The following is a 24,266-nucleotide window of genomic DNA, read 5'->3' on the forward strand; positions in this document are numbered from 1 at the left end:
CCAACAGAGTATTTGTGCTTGTTTGGCAGTGAAATACTTGACAGCCTTGCCTCTGTTCTTAATGAGTTACTTTCACTTTAAAAAGCTGTTTTGCAAGAAAAACTCATGATGCTGCTTTCTGTCCTCCTTCTCCCCTTTAATGGATGTAATTCGGGTCTTTCTAGTGGCAGAACAAATCCTCTCTTCCAGGAGACCAAACAATGCACCTGAAGCAGGAGCTGAGGTTTCTGTAGGACAGTGGTGGTTCACAGTCTGGGCCCTGGGGTGCTGTTGCTCTCTTGCTGCGTCTTTGGAAACCTGATCCAAAGCCAGCTGGCATCTTATTGATGTCAGTCTTGGGATCAGCCCCCAGGTCTGGGCTTGCATGTACCAGTGTTGGGCACTCACAGGGGCAAGGGCAGGGTAGGAGCAGTCAGGGGGTGATGGCAGCAGTGCTGCAAGGAGCAGGTTCCTCTGTGTGCCCTCAGCACCCTCGGGAGGAAGCTGCCCTTTGGTTCCTGATAAGAAGCCAAAGTCAAAGCTCATGATTAGCCTGGCAGTAAGCAGGGAAATTGCAAATATTGGAAAAAGAGCTTTGGTGGAGTGAGGCTGATGGAGCTGCTCTGATAAACACTAACTCATTAACTACTAGACTAAGCCTGAATACACTGGGGAGTGTTTCAGACAGAGTTGTGCTCCCGTGGAAGTGCCTTCAGGGACTGATAGCTCTGAGGAGGATCTTCAGGGTGCTGTTTCCTCTGTGATTCCTGGTGTGCCCGGGGGAGTGGGAGGAGCATTCCTGCCAGTCCTGCCCTCACCCCGCTGTGCTCCTGCCAAGGGCAGCCTGCCAGGGCAGGCTCTGTCAGCAGCTCATTTATAACAACAGGATGCAGAAAGGGCAGGGAGATGGAAAGGATGGAATCTGTTAACTTTGTGGCTGGTAATGACAGCCCAGTGCGACTGAGACAGGTGATAACTCAGGTGGGGTGAGAAAAGATACACGTGTTTCTGATATAAAAAGTTTAGGAAAAGTCCAGAGAACTGAAAAGATGAGGAAATAGTTATGTGCACATATTGCAAATTAAAATCACTAGTTATACTATCCTAGTTTTTTAATGGAAAAGGAAAATGCTTTTTCCTACTCTGTGAATCCATTCTCTACTTTTTGGAAGAGCTAAACTGGCCTGATTTCTATATTTCTATCCTGTCTTTTTCTTTTTTTCCCATTTTTTTCCCTCCAATCTTTACTTAGCAAGAATAAGATACGAAATATGGCACAGCAGAATTTCATTAGGTAGTGACACAAGTGGATCAGCACAAGGGTCTAAGGAAGCACTTCCCTGATGCTGCAGGGGCCTCCCTAAGCCCCCAGCCTGTGCCAGCTTTCCTGTAAGTGCTTTGCCAATGAGCAGGCGAGTGACAGAGCAATCTGGGTTTGAAGGGATGCTTCTCAGCACTGGCAGTGAGATGGTGATGAGTGTCCAGGCACCTTTTGGCAGCATTGCCATGCAGACTTGCCCTGCTCATACCTCTGAGCACACTTGCAGCATGGGGGGGAAATGCAGCATCTCCAAGTGCAGCATCTCTCTGCTCTGTGGTGGGGCTCACAGCTGAATTTCCAGATTGCTGTTCCTCCTCCTCTGCTCTGCTTCTATTCCATCTCCCTCTCTTCTCTTTGTCCATCTGGCCATTTGATTTGGTGAATTGCTGGGAGATGCCTCTGAAGTTTCTAGGCTGTGCTTGAAATAATACCTTAAGCTTCTCCCTGTCTATCCAAGCGTGAAACACATCCCTCCTGCAACCCCTCAGTCTGAGTTAATTATTAAAATCCTGCTGTTAAGACATATGAGCATCTGTCTGTCCAGCTGCCATGCTGACTGGCTCTTCGTCATGTACTTGAGAAATGTTCAGAGAGCTTTGAGGAACTGGTGTTGTGTATTTCAATGTATCCCTTTGTCTTTCCCCTCTGGAATTATTCATCTTGAATGGTGATTTTTAATTTATTTCTTATCCTTCCTTTATATTCTCTGTAGTCTACGCAGTGCTTTGATCTGAATCCAGAGCCATGGTGGTCTAAATCTCCTCTTGGAATGGAAGCAACCCTTATTAGTGAAATGGGAGTTATTTGTATTCCAGAGAATCTGGACAGCATCTTGGGATGACTTTGTACCTGGGGAGGATGGATGAATGCAGGAGTACTTAAAACTGTCCCTCAACTCCTTCTGAATTTAGAACCTTGAAGCCTGGGATTTGGCCTTTAAATGCTGTGACATTGTCAACAAGCCTCCTGAGAGACGCTGGAAGTGCTTCTGTGTCTCAGGGTGATACAGCTACTTGGCACACAGGACTGAAAGATGAACATCATATTTCCTATTTTAATAAGAAATGTTTCCATCTAAAAAGGTTTAAAATGATTGTGCTGTCAAGCTCTGGGGCTCCCATATGAGGTTCAGTTTGTTCCAGAGCTGTTGCAGTGCTGTCTTGCTTGATAATTAAGGAAATTTGGGGGAGGTGGTTCAGAAGGCTGTTAACAACAAGAAATAAAACCATCTCTGATAGTGCCCCTTAGAAAATAATTTCAGAACAGCTTTCAGAAAGCTATTTTAGCAAAGAAACGCAGCTGGCTCTGGGGGTGTTGGAGGTAGGTGTGAGTTTCCCGTGGGACACAGTGGGGTGAGGCTGAGAGCAGAAAATAGACTCTGTAAAATGTAGGTATTGCTGTTTTAGTGCTGCTTTAGTGCTGTTGTGTTCCCTCTCAGGCTGATGGCAAACGGATGGCACCCAGGTGCTACAACAGTTCAGAGGGAGATGGGATTTTTTGGCTGGCCTTCAACAGGCTCCCGAGAAGGAGTTTGTATCACTCTTGGCTCATATTTCTCTTTGGGCTGAAGGTTAAAGAGGCAGTGATAGCCCTGAAAGAAATGAGGGGGAGTGCACTCACACACAGATCCCTCTCTGCTGCAGGGCTTGCTCACTGCTGGGACTGATTAACCTCTTCCAACCCACAAGCACTTCTGGGAGTATTCCAGTGTGTTTGGATTTCAAGTGGGATGCAGAAAGGTTTGGGCAAACAGCTGTTCCCTGGATTTTCTTACAACTGGTTCCTTTCTCCTGATTTTGGTGTGCTGTTCTATTCCATAGTTTCACTTCTCTCCAACCATCTTCTCACAAACAAAGCTGGCAAACCACAGGAGACATCCTGGGATTGTTTGCCCAGTGTCCCAGCAAGCACCGAACAACTGGAGGTGAATTAAGGGATTTTCCTGAGTGCTTTTCTGTTGTGCCCCATCAGGCAGGTACCTCTCAGGGCATCCAGCCAGGGACACGAGCAAGGGAACAGCTCTGCTTTGCATGTTGAGACCCTCCCGTTTGTGCTGCCCTGCTGTGCTCCAGACAGATGCTGGTTCAGAAAGGTGCCTCTGAAAAACAAAGACATCCATGATCCCAGTGTGCAATCAGTATTCATTTTACATCTGTGAGATGGATGGCTTGTGAGTGCGAGTCATTGTGGTGCTTTCAGAATCCAAATGTGCTCAGTTTTTCCAATCTGTTCTTCACTGATGTATAATGTTTAATTTTTTTTTTTTTTTTGCACAGGTCTGGGGTGTAATTGGAGGCAAAATCAGTGAGTGCTGGTTAGGGCCTCCTGTCCCTCCACCTCTCCACCTGCTGACCTCCAACCTTTTGCTTTTTCATGCTTAAATCAAAAGCAAGTTCAGCTTTTGAAGCAAAGTTAAGCCAGAGTCAAATCTGTAAGGGCTGAAAAAAGGGAGATTCTGGAAGGAAAACAGCCTGTTTCTTACTTTGCCTGTTTCCAGACCTCTGTAAGGAGAAGGAAAGGCACTGAAGGGTCTGTCTGCATCAGCAAGGCAGAAGGTTTGGGAAGACACCATCTGTGAGCTGGCACAGGGAAGCCCTGGAGACTGAAGTTAAGAGCAGATCCTGTGGTGCCCTGGGGAACAGCTTTGGTTCTGTGCTAACTGGGGGAAGCCCCAGGCAAAGGAACAGGAATTTAGTAATTTTTTTGTGTGGGGGTGGGTTTGGTTTTGTTTTTTGTTTGGTTGGGGGTTTTCTTGGTGGTTTTGTTTTTGGTGTTTGTTTTTTTTAATATGAAGAAGGTAACTCTCTCCTCCCCCAACCAAAGCAGTGAGTGAGTTGTGAAGAGGGAGAAGAACCCAGCAGCTTCCAGGGCTGGCTGTCTCCAGGAGGAAAAGCTTTTGCTGGGAGAGATCCATGTGTCTCAGAACATGCAAACTTGGGAGAAAAAGAACAAGCTTCACAGAAAAGATGTGATTTGATGGAAATGAGGTATCTGTGGGCCACCGAAGAGTGAAGCCCAGCAGAGGGAGCAAGCCAAAGACATCTGCCAAAATTGCGAGGAGCTGGAGGAGAAAACTGACTCTAGAAAGGGAGTTAACACAGCACCTTGCACTGTGTGCATTACCCTGTAACTGCCCATCCAAAAATGATTCCCCATAGCCTTTAAAATGCAGAAAGCTCCCTCTGAACTCCCAACTGTTAGTGGGGTTTTCCCAATTGTCTTTGCTGTTCAGGCTGCTTTTGCACTGGTGCCCCGCTCCACCTCCATGCCCTCCTCCATCTCCTGTAGAGCACATGCCATCTGCTGTGGTGATTATGTCAGGAGCTTTGGCAGATGCCTTCTCACTTAATTGTCCACATTTCTTAACATGTGCTTCCTGCAGCATATTTTAATAATGGCTCTGCAAACTGGTTTTGAGTCTCTGTGGTGGATGGAGGGGACCCACACAACGTGCAGAATGGGGCAGTTGGTTTCTGTTCACAGGTTATTTGGCTGGAATTCAGATTTCTGCCCTTGCAACTTGAGTTTGTCCCTGGAAATGCTTTTCTGTGTCCTTGCTTGTGTTTTCAGGACTGCCTGCTTAGGCTTCTGTGTTGACTGTGGAGACAAGCCCTCTCTCAGGAGGGCTGTTTGGAGCAGGAGCTTGGTTAAGCTGATGTGAATCTCTTGGCTCTGTGGGGAGCTGCCACACAGGACCTGCCACAGGAGGTTTCCCATGCTGGGAAGTGTGACTACCCCAGGCTCTGCCTGCTTCTGTTCTGGGAGCCACTGCATCCCTCCAGGGACTGTGTAGGACCCTGGCATGAAGCAGTTCATGGATAGGTACTCAAATTTTCAGTAGAGGGTAGGTGGGGTGTGTATATCCAGTACCCACCTCTACTTTGCAGAGACACAGATTCTGTGCATCACATGGCAGGAGATTGGGACAAGATGATCCTTAAGGTCCCTTCCAACTCAAACCATTCCATAATTCTATGAAGAAATATAAAGCCAACGTACTTTGATCTGTGCTAGCATTCCTTGAGACTGGGGATCTCAGAAACTTTAGGTTTTCTGTGGATTTAAGGTGACCTCCATCTGCCAGCGTGTCTAACACTCTTAGAGCAAATGGAGATCTCTTTGTGATTTTTCTCTTTAGGACAGTGAACTCCTGACGTTCAACATCTCCCGACACCAATCATGGTGGAGTGAAAATGGTCCTGGGTGTGTAAGGAAGGAGGCGTCAATGTCTGGCATCAAGGGGCTGGATAACCACTCCTACGTCTCTGTCATAGGCTGTGCCCTGGAGTATCGTTACATCGAGGTCATGCACAGCTCCTTCCAGATCCTCATCGCGGTGAGTACATCACTGGGGGGAGCAGTTGTCGAGGAGATGCTGTTTGGTTTTGGTTTTTTTCCAGGTTGGCCCGTATTTTCCACCACATTTTGTATGATCTGATTGAAAAGGCCTCTGTAAATGTGCTTTGTTTGATTGTTCTCTCTCATGAAAAATACTCCTTGAAAGAATTGGAAATGGAAACCAGCAATACCTGAAGTAGTGGATCCATCCAACCATACAGTAACAAGTCATTCTGTATCCCCACTGGGGTGTGGAAATTCATGTTTTGACAAGGACAGAGACCTTCCTGGAGAAGGGTAAAGAAGACAAGACTTTTTATAGGATGAGAGGAAATGGTCTTAAGCTGCTCCTGGTGAGGTTTGGTTTAGATCTTGGGGACAATTACTTCACAGAAAGGGTTGTAAAGCACTGTAACAAATTGCCCAGGAAAGTGGTGGAGTCCACCATTCCTGGAAGTGGTCAAAAATATGTGTCTATGGCACCCAAGGATGTGGTTTAGTGATGAATGTGGTGGTGGGGCTGGGTTAATGATTGGGCATGATGTTAAAGGTCTCCTCCACCCTTAACGATTCTGATTTTATGGAGGATTGTTCTTATTCCCCATGACTCAGTGGTGGGTGGCAGAGCACATACCTGCAGATTTGTTGTGAGGAAATAACAGGGAGAAGATCCTTATCTTCAGAAAAATCAAAGAAACTTCTAAAGAAGCAGTTAGCACCATATTTCCCTTCTACTGACCCCCAGAATACACAACTAAATGTTTTCATCGACACTTTCCTCATCAGTCTTCCAGAGGAGTTTTAAAGTACTCTGTAGCAATGCAGTCTCCTTAATGTTCATTGTTAATTGTTTCTCACTTGTCTGTGAAGTGAAACAAAATGTCTCTTGTCCCCTTGCTTTGTGGCTGCTCCTTCATTTTGTAGCTGCATTAGAGTCAGCAGCCACATCTCTAATCTGCTTTGTGTTGTCACTTCGGGGTTAATGGCTCTAAGTATTAACGTGGACTGGTGAAATGTTCACATTTGGCCTTTCAGTTTTGGCTTGAAAAAGTAACTTGCCCTGTTTAAATGTTAAAGGATAACAAACAGAGATATTCCAAGGTTCTGGAGTGCCAAGTACTTCTCTGCACGTTTTTGGTGCTACTTTCCATTGTCCTGATCCTGCATTTCCTCTTAGCTGGGATGATCTGTGTGACCCAGTGAACTGCAGGGAGGGGGGAAGGCTCAGAGCCCTTTCTTGCCATGTCACAGGGAAGAGGCAGATGGAGAAGCTCCTGTTTCCTGAGCTGGATGGACTCCCTGGTGTGTGCTGGCTGTTAATATTCCGTTGGTTCTCCTTCAGGGAAAATGATCTGCAGGAAACTGTCTGAGTTGCTTCCATGCACGTGTGTGAGAAAGGGCAACCTGTGCCTCCAGGAGAACAGAGCTGCTGTCTTTTAGAAAGGGCTGCAGCAGCATTGATGGTGCTGAGCTGATGCTGAGCCTGACTTTGAAACAATGGATAGACTTTGAAATCAGAAAATCCCTTTTTAAAGCACAGAAGTTTGTCACTGTTTGCATCCTCTCTGAACCCCTGAGCTGGCACAGCCCCTGTGCCCTGGGCTACAACTTGAGCCAACAAATGGGCCTGTTTGGAGTAGATCTTTGGGTTTTGGCAGCTTAATGACTTAGGCACATGGCCCTGGGCTAAGTGATCACACTGATATAAAGAACTCTGTCTCTGGCAGTGGGTTTTCCTTTGCTTCTTCCCAAAGGCACATGACAATATTTCTCTGTGCATCTGCAAAACACCACTAAGGGCCAGATGGGGAGACAGGAGGGAAATAAAAGATAAAATAGGATTTAGGCAAATATTTTCCCTCTACTTGTCCCAGAGACTTTAGGTGAAATGGATTTTTGAATCCTAAACCCTGGAAATGAGGCTAAAATACTTGTAGGCAAGAAACCCATGTGGGCTGAGCTATGCAGTGAACTGAATTTCCACTTGTCCTGTAATAAAAGTAGAGTATTTGAAGCCCCTGGCCTGTAACTAAGCTTTCAACAGCTTTCAGAGCTGCTGGCTTTGAAAAGCTCTTATAATTTTGTCATGTAGTGGGAGAAATAGAGCTTTCCCCCTCTTCTTTGAGGTCAGGCAGAAGGCAAATCTCTCTCTCTGCCTCAGACCTTGCCTGAAAGCAGTCAGCCAGTTCTCTTTATTTTCACTCTCTGAGGGTCAAACTCTTTGATCCCTGCCAGTATCTTTTTCTGCTCTTTTTCTCTCACTTTGAGGCAGGTTTTATTACAGGCAGCTCTCCCCAGGGCATGGCAGGTACAGTTCTGCAGACAGGCAGGGACACCAGATCGATAGCACAAAAATACCACCAGGAACTTGATGGCTCAGGGGATGCAGCAAGAGACATGACCTAGTTCCCTCTTTGTCTGAGACCAGAATAGTAAGTTCCCTGTTCAGAAGGACAAGGGACAGACAAAACTGTGCTTTCTCTGGTTTGTTTATGCTTTGCCTCATGGTTTTCACAAGTTGTGAGCTGTGGCTGTGTGTTCGGCTTTGCTTGTTTCCTATCCCAGATACAGGACTGTAAATCCTTACTCTTTAACTATGCAGAACCCAGCTGGGGGTGTTTGGGTTGTTTTCTGGAAATACAAATTCCTTGAGACCATTGAGGAACTGTACAGCACAGCGTTGTGTGTTTGGGGCAAGGCTCACTGAGTTCAGTAATTCACGGCATAGGAGAGGGAAAGCAAACCTGAACCCATCTGGTGAGCACAGTGTTGGCTGCCTTGACTCCTGCTGACTATCATCCTGCTCCTGGGCATACATTTGAGGATACATAAGGTCTCAGTCTGCTTCTGCTCAGAGCTTGTCTGTACTCCTCGAAGGCAAAAGCAATTCCTTTAATCTGGAATGCAATCAAACTTGGGCATATTAATCACCACACATGATACAAGCAGCTGTAGGGCCCAATATGAAAATCTTTCTCAAAGCTTTAGCACAGAACACATTGGAGGAAAAAGCTTCTTGTAACAACATCTAGAAGTCTGTGCTGGTTTAGAAATACCTCTGTAAAACTATCCTACCAACCCAGTTAGGGAATGGAACAGCAACTACTTTGTCCAGGAAAGAAATCTGGTTTGTTTTTGTCTTAGCAGGGATTCATCTTGCCTGTCCCCAGCCTGTCAGCCAGCAGGGAGAGGAGTGATTCCCAGTTCTGAAATACCTGGCATAGCTTTGGGCTGTCCATATGGCAGTTCTGGGAGTGGGGAGGGGGTTAGGCTTTTCTTGAGGCTTCATTGAATTCAGTAGAAGTTGGAAATGTCTCACTGCCTGCCTGTCTGCTGTTTTCAGTCAGACTGACAGGTTGGAAGGTTCCCAGGAAAGCAGAAATGCAAGCCTTGACAGCAGATGTTATGTGAGAACCAAGGCACAAGAGATGCTTTGCTCTTGGCAGAAGATAGATTTTCAGTGGTCATATTGCATCCAGAGAGTAAAGAAGGTCAAGGAATCAAAGGATTTTGATTGCCTCTCTTTGGAAATCTGGCCACAATAGTCCTTTCATAAGATGAATTTTTGCTTTCTCATAGCAGAGATCTCTTCATTTTCCCCTCTCTTGCACTGATGAGAGTGCACACACTTTATTAGCTCTGATTAGAAGTGAAACCTAGAATGCATCTCCTCTGAAAGGAGAAGAGTCTGCACCTACTCTTTGTGGTGGAAAAAGCAATAGCCAGTTTTGTCTATTGATAGAAGAGTTGGAGAGTCTGGACTGTTCTCTAGGACAGAGGTAAGCTAAAGTTAAGATCTTACACACGCAACAGTAACACCTCCTAAAATTTGCCTTCCCATCCTTCGTGTGTTTTGCACACTTGCATCCAGCTGCACCCTTTCTGTAGCTCTTGCTCTAATTCAGCTTTTCCTTAGTTCAACGCTGCTGTTTCATGAACACTTTTCAACTCGCTATTACAAAGTTAACTTCAAAGTGCTGAGGGATGTTCAGCCATATGTTTTCCTCACTCCCTTTGGGTATACTTGTCTCTTCCTGTCTTTCCTCTCTGTTTATTTGCCTGCAGAATGCTTGGGACAGCCCAGCTCCATCCCCTTTTGTCCCTCAGTGAGTGCATTCCCAGGCTGTGTGACAGGCTGACGGAGCACACCTGCCTCCAACATGTGTTCCTAATAAAAACCTTAATCGGATACTTCTGCAGCTTGGAGAAAGCTGGTACTGAACATGCACAAACAGCAGAGAAACAGCAGCAGAGGCTAAAGCCCTAGAACATTCTTTGGGGAATTAGAGCAGTAGCTTAGTGTCATTTTACATTGCTGGCGTTTTCCCTCCTCTTTCACCTCCACTATGTAATTTTCAAGAATCTAAGAATTTTTGCCATTTCTCTGGCCAGTAGAGATTAAACCCATCCTCTGCATTGAAATCACCAACGTGGCACCTTGAGCAAGGGTGAAATTACTTCCAAACTCTTGCCCTCTGTGAAGCTTTCTCTTCTGTGTTAATTGCTCCTCACCTGGGTGCTGTTTGAGGACTTGCCACATCTTTGTCAGGGATGAAGTCAGAAGAGAACTGCTGCTCATCCCAGACTTCAGCAGTGTCTTCCAGTGGAAGGGACTGCACAGTCTGAGTGGTATTTCTCCCCTGTATCTGTATTTCATTCAGAATTCATTCTGAAGGATTTAGGGATTCCTGTGAGTTCAGTTAATCCCTGAGATTGTATGTCTAATCACAGTTTAGGTCAGCCCATGTTAAAATGCAATTCATGTTTTTTCTGTACGTGTCTTCCACTCTTTGCCACTGAAATTCTCCTGTTCTGGTCAGATCACAAGACTAGCAAAACTTCTTTGAATAAAACCTGCCACTAAATAAAAAGATTTTTTTATTGATGAAGCTCATGTAAAGAAGAAATGGATTATAAAGTCAATAAAAAGTAGATTTTAAGCACAAAGCAAATAATTTTGAAGCAATGGCAAGAGATGAAAGAAACGAAAAAAACCCCTCCACACCAATGGAGCTGGAATTAAAGACTTAGGGACATTCACTTAATTTACTAGTTTTGGTTGGTTGGTTTGTTTTTCTGAATGCAAAAAGTCACCTTAGTCATAAAAGGAAAAACGTATGGGGTGAGTGGAATGATGGTTGAGGGTTATGAGGCATCAATTTCTGTGCAAAACAAACTTCCCAAGTCACTCCTATTTCTTGGTGCTTCTGAACCATGAAAAATGTTCAGAGGTTTATCAGGTTTGCTGTGACAGTGCAGCTGATAATCGCTCACCCACTCTGCCCAGAAACTGGGCAGGTAAATCATTTTCATTGTTAATTCTATCAGGAGTTTCCTGACACAGCTATCATGTAAGATTTGTGTCTACATGGTATGGAGTGTAATAGTGAATGGATTTAGGGATGCACTTTGCATGGCTATTAACCCAAAGTTCCTGCTCTGAGGTGTGATGGGAAAGGGGGGGAGGGAGAAGGCTGTCCCGGAGTTCCCTTGGACTCAGGGTACACATTCCAGATGCATCGTTCCTGCATTTATGTGTATGTAAATTGTGTGGTTTGACCTTATGTAAAAGGCTGAATCTTCAAACTCTAAAAATGCCAGAGTGAGTACAGAGGTGGTGTGACCACACTGCTGATGTGTTGCTTGTGTAAATGCCTTTATGCTGGAGCCCAGAGTGTGCAGAGGGGTGGCTGCACATCTTGTGGAGTGCGGAAAGCACTGTGTTTTCCAGGAGCATCGCTCAAGTGTTAGCGGGGTCAGGTCCCGCAGCCCAGGGGGGAGCTGAGCGCTCGCTGCGCCTCTCAGGGCTCCGGGAGCGCCCTCGGGGCTTCAGCACCACGGCCAGAGCCGGGGCCGCCGGGACCGGAGCCCTGCGATCCCTTGGGTTGGGAAAGCCCTCCAGGATCACCAAGTTCACCTGTTAGCCCAGCACTGCCAAGCCCAGACACTAAGCCATGTCCCCAGGTGGCACATCTACGTGTGTTTGAAATCTCTCCAGCGATGGTGACTCCACCACTGCCCTGGGCAGTCTGTGCCAGGGATGGACAACCCTTTGAGCCAAGGAATAGCCCCGAATATCCAGTCTGAACTTCCCATGGCATAACTTGAGGCCACTTCCTATTGTCAGCTTGTTACCTGGGAGAAAAGCCTGACTCCCTCCCAGCTCTACCCTCCTGTCATGAGAGCAAGAATGTTCCCCCTGAGCCTCCTTTTCTCCAAGATGAGTCCCCCCAGATCCCTCACTGCTCCTCATCAGACCTGTGCTCCAGATCCTTCCCCAGCATGGTTGCTCAGACCTTCCCCTAAACTACCACAAACCTTAAAACCTGAAGTTATTGTTTGTTTTTAATTTACATTAGCACAGTACAAGCAATAATAGAGAGGAGAAATCTCTGATATTCTGATTGTTTTGTTTAGTTTTGTCTGCCTTTAGAAAGCAATTCTACTCAGAGGCAATTCTAAAAGTCAGCAGGTACAATTAGATTGGCCACTGCACGTGGTTTTGTGGTTAGCATCACACCCAGAGGATTTATTTTTTCCTGTCACTCATAGAACCTTAGCCTGAAGCAGAAATGCACAGCAGGGGAATGAGGGAGTCCCCAGAGCTCCCCCTCTTACACCAAGGTACTGGGGTGTGCTTCCATAAGGCTCCCCCAGAAGGAAGGGAGGGAGCTGGCTTGTCTTTCAGATGATTGTAGAAAAATGTAAAGGGAAAACAGGGTTTAGTGATGCTACAAAAACATTCCAGTTCCTTCCAACAAGGCGTGTTTTGTCTGGGAGAGCTGGAGAAACCACAAATGTTGTATAACTCCCCAGCAGAAATCTCATTATCTTGCCTTTTGTTTTCTAGTGTGATGTATTTTTCTGTCATATTAAAAATGAATGGACTCTACTTTTCAAGCCCTACCATGCATCATTCTGTCTCCCCTTGGAGTGAGTCACTGTGTGTTACAGGCTGACTCTTGCTTGAAAGAATTGAGTTCACAGTGGAAAACAATTATGCCTCACAATAACTTTACTAACACAGTTACTGTCAACCAAGATCTCTCTAAGTGGGGTGTTATGTAAAGATGTAAAATGAAGGATGGAGAGGATATTTGATTAACAGGGAGAAGGCAAAGCAAAATAAGACCCTTTTGGATGTAGAATGCTTAACTCCCATAGTACCAGAAGTTTGTTTCTCTGTTCAGGCTGAATTACAACTTGCTAATGAGGCTGAACGAGGCAGTTCTGATGTGTTAGAGCTTCTGCAGGCTACCAACTGAATTACTAAAGATTTCAGTGTCTCTGAGCTTTTCTGCCAGTACATCACCATTTTATGGTTAACTACCTTCTCATCTGCCTAAAATCTACTCACACCTTGTTGGTGGCTCCTGCACCAAAGTCATTTCTCTTCCCTTGCATACCTCAGGTGACAGGAATGCAGAGCTGCTGAATTCTTGTCCCTGGACTTCTGTTAATAAAACCTACCCCTGATGTCTCTGTATGTAGCCATCTCTCTAAAATGTTACACAAGGCCCTCTCCTGCATCCCCATCCCTTCTTACAGAGACTCAGCAAAGCCAACCTGTGTTCTTGCCAATCATTCAAGCAATTACATGCTGCTACTCTGAAGGTGAGGATGGGTCTTACAAGTTTGTATTTTCCAGCTTTGAGTGTCTTCTCTGACTCCTGTATCTGCACCCCTTGCCTGCAGCAAATATGACTTGGCTCCACCATCACAGTAATGCCAAGAGGAGTGTAAATCCTGGCTGTTGAAGTGGTGCTGAGCTGGTTCTGAGCAAGCTCATGTGACTGATTCTAAAATGATTTATTCTCTCTGTTTTCCAGCTGGTGGGCTTTGTCTACGCCTGTTACGTTGTTAGTGTTTTTACAGAAGAAGAAGACAGCTGTAAGTATTTATCAACAGATCCCTTGGCAAAGGTTATAGTAAATTCTATTTCTCTCTCAGATGTTTTTCTGTCAGGCCTGAGTTGCCATCAGACTTCTTTCCATCTCTGCCTCTATGGGATGTGGCACTACCCACCTCTCAAGGATCAGCTCTTCTTACTGTGAGGGCTTTTCACTACGTGTTAGATGCTGTAATTCTGCTACACTTGCACCATAGAAGAGCTTAGTTCTGGCTTCTCAGCTAGGCTGAGCTTTAGAGGAACTGGGCAGCTGTTTCTGTTCTCAAGCTTGTATAGTCTAAGAGTAATGCCACTGAGATATTACTGCTGTGATTAAGAGCACCTACAACAAAGTGTTCAGCCCGGGGCTCCAGTAGGGGACCTGCTGAGTCTCATGTGCCACAGGCTGAGGATGAAACAGAACATGAGATTTCTTGCCAAGGACCAATCTGACCACTTAATTTAAGAGCAGAGGAAGCACTGTATTTGAATTACAAGGAGGAGAAAGCAGCCAGCTCCCCCGTGTCTGGTATACAAATCTCTGCTGTGCCGTGCAGTCACTGTGGGGTGTGTCAGAGTGAAGGCTCAGAGGCATCATCTGGGACTGTGGGATCCATGCAGGTATCCATAACCTCATCCTGGGTTGCTTTGCCCTTCTAAAACTCACTTTGAGACCAATAATTTTACAAACAGAAGAATGCATGCATAAAGTTAAAAGAAACATGAAGTTTGATTTCTTTGGCAATGTGTTTGGTCTCGGCCAGTGTCCTCCAGCAAAGAACCTGATCCAAAGGTTTTACATACCCAAGTACTGATTCTTTAAGACATTGATTAGTTTTGTACAAGGAGCTTTGTTGTTTGAAAGAGCAGCTGGCATGGATGAGAGCTGAAAAACAACAGCTTTGAACTGAGTATCTGAAAGTATGTGAAGAATATGTTTTCATAGGAGTGAGAGAAGATGCATTACTTATCTGACTTGTCCTCATGATTTTTTCCTTCCTTCCTGTGTGCCTGAACTCATTCTAGTGGCTTTATTGATCATTTTTTTAGCACTTGGCAGTGCACTTAGAGAAGGTGCTACATTATAGTAATATTTTTTAAATTACCCTATAGCTCTTCTATTAGCTAAATAGCTCCAGTTCTGAGCCCCTGCTGAATATTGTAAAGCAGTAACTTGACAGAGCTCATTTTTATAGGGGGGATCTCTTAGGAAAGGCAACCACATGGAAGAAGCTTTATCTAGAAACACAGAGCTGTTAATTTCAGGATACTTATTTTTTTTTCACTAACAAATTCACTTTCCCTCCCAGTTTCCCAGCTTGGAGTTAAAATGCCAGCTTGAATAATTAACAATGACAAACCATCAATATTTCACACTCACAGGGGTAGATCCTTCCAGTGACCTGAATAAATTTGAGCTGCGTTTTAATTTTCTCTTCCATTTGTGGTTTCCTTTAAATGTTGCTTTGATATGCAGCATGAAGTAATTATAAGTGCTGAGGCACATTAATCAGGAAGCTCATGCTAACGTGATTTTCATGAGAAAACACAGCAGCAGGGATCTACTAATGCAGATTTGTGGGCAAGAATATTTCAGATGTGCTAATGCACTGTAATGTATTGCAACAATGAAACACACTTAAGATTTATTTTTTAAGTGGCTTGGATTTGGAATGCACTCAACCATTCTCCCAGAGGTGCTCCAATGATAGGACTTGTGTTTGCTCCATGTACTGGATAGTTACTCGGAATTGCAGTTCTTTAAGGTTTCCTAATTTAGACATTCCACAGTTGAGGTAATGAAGTGAGTATCTGTTTTTTAAAATTGTAGCCTTTTTTGATTTTAAGATACTCAAATGTTTTAAAAAGGGGTCGAGAAAAGATTGAGGAATTATCCCCACAATTAACTTAGAACCTTTAGAGATTTCACCCATTAACTGACAGTTGTTCCAAAATCACACTATTGGCATTAAGTTTTCCATCGAATGGAATTTCTCAGAATTCAGTGCCCTTGGGTTTCTTAATATATTTTTAAGAGGGTTTTTTTTTCTCATTCAGTGTATTAGTAAATATTTTTTCCTATTGTTTGATCACTAAAAAATACCAAAACTGTTCAGCTAAAACTTAAAATAATAGTGCCACCTTCAGGAAAGAAAAGTAAACAGGCATTCAGATAGTTAATAAGACTGTCCTGTTATTTGGAAATGGCACTTGGACAGGATGACTTTCACACTTCCAAACAAAATGCACTGACTTGGCACCAAAACGTGGTCTAAGCTGGATCTCTTTTAAAGGGTTTTGCAAGGTCAGTCACAAATCACAGCACATCACAGCCCTCCTGCCCTGGCTGTGCTGCCAGCTCGGTGATACAGGCTTGGCCTGATGGCAGGGGAACTGAGACAGGCTTGGAAAATTCTTCTCTGGTTACTAAGGGAATTGTCACTTCCAACTGTCCCTGCTGAGTTGCGCTGCCCTTGTGTGAGCACTGCAGAAGGGGAGCATTGTTCCTGTTTGTACACAATTAAAAGGAATTGAGTTGGCAGGGGGGACGTGAAAAATATCAGAGCTGAAGATAATGAGGTGTTTGCACTTTTCCAAAGCTGCTGTTGTCTTACAGGAAAGACAAGTGGGGCAAGAGAATCCCCACTTCACTGTATAACGTTCAGGGGGATTGCTGTGCTGCCAACTTCTCCCTGGCATTCCCTCAGGAGCCATTCCCCAGTTCCACCCCTGGGCACAGTGTGGAAGGGCTGAGGCTTTGTTAGTCACTCTCATGTGGAGTCACAGTGTAGTGGCAACATCCAAGGAGGTTTTTCTGGAGTCTTTTGTTAGCTCTGCTTTAAGTCTTGTGTTAGCTCTTTGGTGTGCTTGCCCATCCCAGGAGATCCCAGAAATCCATACCTGTAAAACCATTTTTCTGTTCTGTCACTGTTCTGTTATGCCACGACATGCACCATTTATTTCATTTCCTTTCAATTTTCTGGCCATGTTTGTTTGTTTATTTGAGTTTTGATTTCTTTTCAGTTGATTTCATTGGTGGATTTGATCCATTCCCTCTCTACCATGTCAATGAAAAACCCACCAACCTTTTGTTCAAGCAGACATACCTGTAAGTATCATCTCCTGGGCTAAGAGGCTCCCCCTGTCTCTTGGTTTGATGGCTCAAGGGTACCCCAGGTTTGGGGTTTTTCCTCCTTGCAGATTGATTCCTCCAACAGGCTTTCCAGGCATGGAAGGAATGAATGAATGGACACCAGAAGGGGTGAAGCAGCCCCTGCTCAGCCCCAGGTTGCCAGGGTGAAGCTGCTCTTGCTGTGCTTGGTTTGTGGCAGTGCTGTTTGGTAGGAAACAGTGGGATCAGCTACAGGATGTTACTGTACACAAACTACTGGATGCCTTTTTCCTTGAAGAAAGCAAAAGGAGGTTTTTTCAGCCGTGGTTGGTTCCCAAGCAGGTAAAGGTAGAAGCTGGGAGGAAGGAAGTGTCAGCCACAGCAGTAGCAGAATACAGTCCTCACTCTCAAGGTTAAATTATGGTCTAAGTGGTATTTAGCTCTGTGGACAGTCATAACTGAGCTCTGACCCACACATCCATGTAATTATAACCACTGACTTTGTGCTCTTCCAATAATCTTCTCACAATAGCACCACAAAATTTGACTTTTTCTTGGGAACAGGATCTGCCTGTCCCTTCTGACACTTCTGGGGAACCTGGAGGGTACAAAGGTAACACTCCAGGGAATTAAATTCAAGTGAGCATTAGATGGTTTGTATGCAGGATGGCACAGGTTTGCTCTTAAAGTTTGGGGTTTTTTCATTTATTTATTTTAAATTCTATTCCATGTATGGGGCAGCCCAAGAGTTCAGCTGAGAGCAGGGAGCAGAAAGGGGAGTTTTCCACAGCAGCTTCTTTCATACCAGTAATAGAGATCCATTGCTGAATTCCCATTTCTGTCCTCCAATAATCCCATCCCACTGCTGAAGGCCCAAGATCACAATTTCACTCTGCCCACTTAGAAGCTGGTTCTTAATAAGATTCTCAGACATAAAGGCCAGTATTGTCTGCATAAAGCAGCAGGGAGATATGATTTTTTAATATTTTTTAAATTGATCTGCACGAGGCAGTTCTACATGTAGAAAATTTTTAAAGCAGATGCTAAGGGAGGTTGTTTTGGGGGAACATTGTTACCAGAGAGTCCTACCAAAAAGAAAGATGTGAGGAGGGGACAGGAGAATGGGGCTGAGGGAAGAAAAACTCCCCCTAAATAGATTGGTAGATGTGCCCTTCTAATTTCCCAAGGACTTACTGCCCATTTTGTCACTGCAGCACAAGATCAGGAGAACAAGTAATTTTTGCAAAGCTGTTGAATTCCCTGTAACTTTGGGGTTCTATATTGTTATTACAAGGGATGCTACAGGAGATTAAATATTGATTTCTCTCTCATTTTGTCCCAGTGGGGTGGAATTTTTCAGAGTCTGCAGAAGCTGTGGAGGCTTAAGCAGCTCCCTGATTTACTCCCTTGATGCTGCAGTTGCTGAAGGAACATCACATTCCACAGCACAGGATTTGGGCTGCTTTTTTCTCAAAATGACCAGTTCTGCTTGTGAAGGAGCCTATCACTTATAAATTAAGTTTGCTATATGGGGAGACTGTAATAGGGACAGAACTTAGAAATGTAAGACTTCCTTCCAGGCCCTCAGGAGGATGGGAAGCTGCTACTGAAGTCCACGGATAATTTCGTTGTTCTTCACTCCTGTTCTTCAGCCCATCACTTCTGTATCAGCAGCTGCTGCCACCACAACATAAAGTTTCTTTCTGGCTAATGGGAGGTGAAAACAACTGCTGAGCAGTAGATAAAGTGACCCTCTTCAAATTTCACCAAATAGCAAATTTTGCTTATTTTTTTCAGCCCTACTACTGCCCTTCTTCCACATGTATGAATGGGAGTGAGGGGATAATTGATTCTCAGCTAATGATGCCATGGAGTGTTCCAGTCTGGGGCACTGAGGGCCAGATGCCCTTGTCCTTCTGTGAAAATCATTTAGTGATAACTTTAAGGCATTTTCTTTTTTTTTTTTTTTTATATATATATCCTGTTCTGGAAGATGCAAAGCAACAAATACATCCAACTTCTTTGAAGTGTAAATTTAGAGAAGAGCTGGGGATCAGGAACATGGGCTTTCTGCTTTTAACTCCTTTTATTCAATGGAAATGCTGAACAAACCCAAATGTATTCTGCACAACTACTGACTGCAACCAGAAAGTTTCATTTCAGGGTGGCATCACCCCCTTGCCAGCTGCACTCCTGGTAATGCTCTTGCTGGGCTGGCACAACTCTCTAACAGGATCACTTTCCTTCATTCCCTAATGGAATTATCCTGTTCACTGCAGTTTTATTTATCCTTTTCTGATGAGATCACACTCTTTCCTCTCTGTGTGCCCTTTCCCTTGTCCTGGCTTGTATTCTTCCCTAATCTCTTTTCTTCACCTCTTCAAATTTATGAGTTTTCAGAGATCCAAGGCCCTCAAGAACAATGCCATGACCTCGACTGATGAGCACAGTTTATATCCAAGACTAACCCTCACAATCTCTGCACTGAACACACAGCCCAAGTTTTAGAGCACTTTTAAATGTGCTGCCACAGTTCAAAGATACTAAAGGGAAGCTGCAGAGTTCCTTGGCAGCCTCCTAGATCAGCTGCTAAATTCAGTATTCAAACTGTGCACCCCATTTCTGCCCTTCAGCTTCCATCCACTGCACTGCAAGAAGTTCTTAAATACCTTTGCCTCCTACTAGGAGGAAAAAAACATCTCCCCAAACTGTTTCTGACCAGACCCAACCCCAGCTTTATCATGGTGATCTCCTACTCTCCCTGACCTCAGCTGCAAGTCCCCAGTCAGTGGAAAACCTCAAAATTATCCAGTCACTTGTTATTTTTCTCTTTAAAAAAAATCCAACAAAAAAAATCAACCATTATTTTGTACTGTTGCTTACAAAGGCAAGAGTCAAGTGTGCTTCATCTTAATTCCTAGCTCCAACACTTGCACAGCAAAATTGGGTTTCTAAAAATACAGTTACTTCTATTTAGGTTTCTCAGCTGTTTCTGCTCTATATTTCATTGACTCCAGGGGAGTTTGGTTGTGATAGTTACTATTTCAAGTCACAACCTTAAGTAAAAGAGGCTCAAGTTATCAAGAAAAAATTGCTCTGAAAGTTTTACTGTGTAGCAGTTACCCTTAATCTCTCTGCTGATTACCAATCAAGGCACTACACTAATTATTTTGTATTAATATACCAAGACTTTTGATAGAAGACATGTTGAAGTCTTCAGTGCCTTAATTTCCATGTCAAAGACAAAGGAAATAAATCACTTATTGAAAGCCAAAGTTATTCTCCTGAGGCCAAGAGAATCTTTCCAGGGATTTCAGGAAGGGCTGAGCCTTTTCCCCTCCTTTAGCTGACCCTCAAGTTCAGGCTGTGCCTGCTGGCACCCCTTGGGTGCACAGCACAGGACCTCAGCTCCAGGGTGCTTTTGTTCTTCTTCACTTGTAGTAACAGAATTTTTATCCTCTGAGGCAAAGAAGCATTTTTACACCTATAACTGGTTAACTGAGCCAGCTGTGACATTCCCCACTAAAACTCTTTATCTCCAAGCATTCCCTGCCACAGCAGGAGCAGGCCCAGAGCTCCTGATCCTGTGTCAGCACTTCCCTCCCACTCCAGCCATTGGGTCTCTTGTCATCATTCTCCCACTGTGTTTTGGAAAGCAGCACTGTGCAATCTCAGTTATAAAGCAGAGTAGGCTCAAAGCATGATTTTGTACCCAGTTCAGTGCTAAATCAAGAACCTACTGGGTGACAGGAGTAGCCTCTATTTATTTGAAAGGTGCAGAGATGAGCAATAGATGTTCCTGCCTTTTTAAGACTGTATTTATAAGGCCAAGCAGTGAATTGCACAGTTGTGAGACTCCAGCCCATAACACTCACTGTGATCTGGCTCCCCAAGTACTACATCACACTAATGGTTTAGGAGCTTTAATTTAAGCTGTGTGGCCACATTTGACTGCCTTGCCTTTCCTCAGATCTACCAGTGGAAAGGGTCATATGACACGAGAGGGTGTGACTTTTATCAGATGGAGACCTCAGTATTGACAGGGCAGCAACAGGAGGTATTGGTTAATTGAGTGATCTAAGGCTCCAGTTGGCAATTTCTCACTTTAGTACTCTCTGATCATTCTGTTGTGGTGCAGTGGCTGCTGGCCCTGGGCATGAAGCAGCTGTGAGAATGAGCATTAAAGGACTAGACCCCACACAACAGTCATCCCTTATTGGCTGAAAGTGGGATCTTCAATAGATAACTGATAGGTACAAGTACATAAATAACATTCTTTAATTAATGATTACCAGAATACTTTACAAAGGAAACTTTTACTTAAACAGGAAAAAAAAATCCCACGTTGTTTTGAGGAGAGAAAAAAACCCACAAAACAAAATGCTTCTGCTTCTCTTTCTAGGTAGACTTTTTACCAAACAAACAGTTTGCTGAATATCAACATGAATTTGCAAACTCTTTTGATCAGCCTGAAGCTGCATATGTAAGAGGTGATGTTTCAGCCAAAACCAATCACTCATCTTTACTGCTGGCTCCAAAAGTAGATCTGCTCACACTGCTGCACAAAAAGCACATCACTGCAATTTCAAGCAGCTACTTTATTCTAGAGATGACCCTTAGCTTCTTAAATCCCTAACCAAACATTATGCACCTCCAAATGCTGAGGATCCATAGATCTAACACTTTGGCTCATACCTGTTCCTTGGCCTAACTGCAGCATATTCAGGTCTGACATTGGCATAGTGTCCTTTCCAGGCTTGAAGGCAACTTAACCATGTTACCTCTGAGCTCTCAGTCCTATTCCTCATCTGTGATAAATAATGTTTAAAAGCCCAGAAAAGGAAAAAAAATGTTCTAATTATTTCCACACCATTTCTGTTCTCTTAAGTAAGCAATGGAGCAGTTGCTCCACTCTGGTGTCCCACATTAACCCTTTCCCCCCCCTTACAGGCCTGCGTAAGTGAAGAGGAGCCAGAGGATGGACAAACCTTGCACTCCACCATCAAAGGTGCTGCAGGAAACAGCCTCCTGTGGCCTGGATCTTTGGCAGAGGAAATGCAGGATGGTGAACTCCATTCCATTTTTTGTTCCTTGTCTTCTTTTCAAATGCAATGAATGTACATCAAAGAATGGCCACACAGTTGGTTTTAACTCTCCAAGTGCCCTATGAACCTTTCCTACCAGAGCCTGCTGGTACCAGCCCAGAAACGACACAGGCTGAAGACCTCTGGCAGAACAAGTTCACCCAGAGCCTCTCCCAGGAGATGCAGTTGAAGTGGGAGCTGCTTCCTTGCGCCTTGGATCCATCAAGAAGGAAGCACTGCATAACACCCTGGGACACCTCCTACGTTCTGTAGTTAATATCTGTTCCTTTCCCTTGTCCTGAAAAGAGCCTAAATCCCCTAACACGACTTCATCTTCTCCCTGCCTGTATAGAACAAGGTGGGGGCTCTTTACATTTCTGTTACTTAGGCTTTTTTGGTTTCTAAGTTATAGTTGAGAACTCCTCCCTTCTTCCTCCCTGCCCATCCAGGACTCCCTTTCTCCTTCTCTGTAGACATGGCAATAGGCATTTGTCCTGGATTTCAGTGTCCTGTGACTTAACTCCTGTAACACTGAACAGCTAAAAACTACTACAAGCCCCAGATCTTTACTCAGCATTGAGCTTTGCCCTTTTCCACATGCAAGCCCTTCTCAGAGCAGCTGCAGCTTGCTCTGGGTTTGCTCAGCTACGTTGAATTAACACTGGTGTAACCACATACACAGCTGAATCCCTGCAGGACACTGAAAAAGGTCTAGTTCTTCATGGATCACAGGTGGGATTGTCCCTGCCTTTTCCACTGGGCAACATCCCCATGGAACATTTTTTTTTGTGACAGTTTTTTTTTGAGGGGAGGGAAAGGGCTGAAGGGGGAATGTAAGTGTAATTAAGTTGCATTAATGAGCTCCAGCAATTAATTAAAAAAACAAAACCTACAAAAACAGTGTCAGTTTTGTTAGCTGTGTCTCCCAGCACATTGAGTATCAAGCAGAGAAAGAGCACTTGCCAGCAAGCCATGGGCTTCTGTGGCTGGGACCTTGCAAATGCTGTTCTAAGTAGTTGTTTTCTTACCTAATCTGTTTGGGATTACTTGGCAGTTTGAGAAATGCTTTCCAGAAGAGTCAAGCTGGAAGCCATGCTAGGGAGAAGGGTGAAAGAATTAAAAGAAATAAGAACATTAAGTGCTAAATCAAAGACAGAACAGTGCAGCTTTTGTGTCCTGTTTCACAGAGCCCAGAAAGCAAAGTCCTCTTCTATGAACCCAAATGCATAAGCACCAAGAGGGCATTTTTTTATTTCTGTGAGCCTTCTATTCCAGATACCCAGTCCAAGTGAACATTCTGAGTTCTGAGTGCAGCTGCAAGTAAAAATGCTGTTTTCTGTAGCATTTCTCCCCTTCTAGCCACCAAAAGCCACAGCTTGTGACAGAGCCAAACACACAACTGGTTTGATGTTAGTGTCATGACTTAAGAAAAAGCTCAAGCCTTGTTCAAACAGCTATGCCTGACAGAACAAAACTACTCCCTTTATTAGTCAAGGTGGTGTGACCACCAAGTTAAAACAGCCCAGTGGAACAGCAGATAAATCCCCATTTCAACACCCTACACACCAAAGTGCACACACTGTCTGTTGGCACTTTCTCCATCTCTCCTTTAATCCAATTAATTTGTGCATTACACTTATTCCTACCTGTCCTGATGTTCCCTAGAAGAGCAGAAAAAAAGAGGAATGTTAGAATACATATTATTGTCTAGTCAATGAGATTATTCCATGAAATATTTCATTTATTTGGGGCTTGTTAAAAAAACCAAACCAGTCTCTCCTTTTTGCATCAGAAAACACCAACTTCACACTTTTTTTGGTCAACTATGATTTCTTTTCCTCAGAGAAATGTTGTCCATCAGATACCAGCAGTCTTTATTGGCCTTGTTTGAGAGCAACCAGATGGTGGAGAAAGCACACGTTCAGCTTTGAATAGTTTCAGGGAAAAAATCTTCCAGGTGATAGTATGAAGGAACTCCTGGAATTGTTTTGAGGTCTGCATGTTTTAACACCACAGTTCTCCAAGCCCTGATGCCATATTTACTAATCAAACTGATCAAAACCACTTGCCAAGTACTCTAAAGAGACTAAGCATCAAACTGTGCATTTCACAGCATTGCCTCTTGGCTTGGATACACACTGGTAAAGATTAATTAAATAAAAGTGTGATGAATGAGTAGCTTCATATCTACCACTGAATTACCTGTGTTCATTGCAGCAAAAGCATCAATTAATAGAGGAAAAATAAACACAAAGCCTGTATTCAGGTAAGTCTGTAATATGCAGGATTATTGACTGCAATAAGTCATAAAAAGGAAAAAAAACCCAAACCACTGTCTGTGAAGAAACTAAGTCAAGCTACCAAGGGCTGTATTCCACACTTAATTACCTCCTCCAGTTTTTATTAGCAGAGCCATTCATCCTTCATCCTCTGAAAACCCTCCTCTCCTACGTTGCTGGACCCATTTTAAGTAGCACACGGTCCCCGCAGTGGTGAGAGCAGGAACTGACAGTTGGTTCCACCCCCAGAGAGCTCTCAGAGCCA

General features: G+C 44.2%; 1 protein-coding gene across 2 annotated transcripts in view; it reads left to right on the forward strand.

The window, feature by feature from the left end:
• Positions 1–23,867, forward strand: part of NKAIN4 (sodium/potassium transporting ATPase interacting 4) — a 49,756-nt gene extending 25,889 nt beyond the window's left edge. Inside the window, exons 4-8 of one of the 2 annotated variants that reach the window (XR_011699354.1) lie at positions 5,439–5,636; positions 13,468–13,528; positions 16,551–16,635; positions 21,041–21,128; positions 21,589–23,867. Coding sequence is in view for 1 of the 2 variants with exons in the window: in XM_071573113.1 (XP_071429214.1) it covers positions 5,439–5,636; positions 13,468–13,528; positions 16,551–16,635; positions 21,589–21,598 (354 nt within the window). In the remaining variant the exon portion in view is untranslated. The remainder of the gene's footprint in view (positions 1–5,438; positions 5,637–13,467; positions 13,529–16,550; positions 16,636–21,040; positions 21,129–21,588) is intronic. The other variant, XM_071573113.1, reaches the window with a different exon arrangement.
• Positions 23,868–24,266: the final 399 nt, after the last annotated feature.

This window comes from Pithys albifrons, chromosome 18, assembly GCF_047495875.1.
Source record: "Pithys albifrons albifrons isolate INPA30051 chromosome 18, PitAlb_v1, whole genome shotgun sequence".
Classification (NCBI taxonomy): Eukaryota; Metazoa; Chordata; class Aves; order Passeriformes; family Thamnophilidae; genus Pithys; species Pithys albifrons.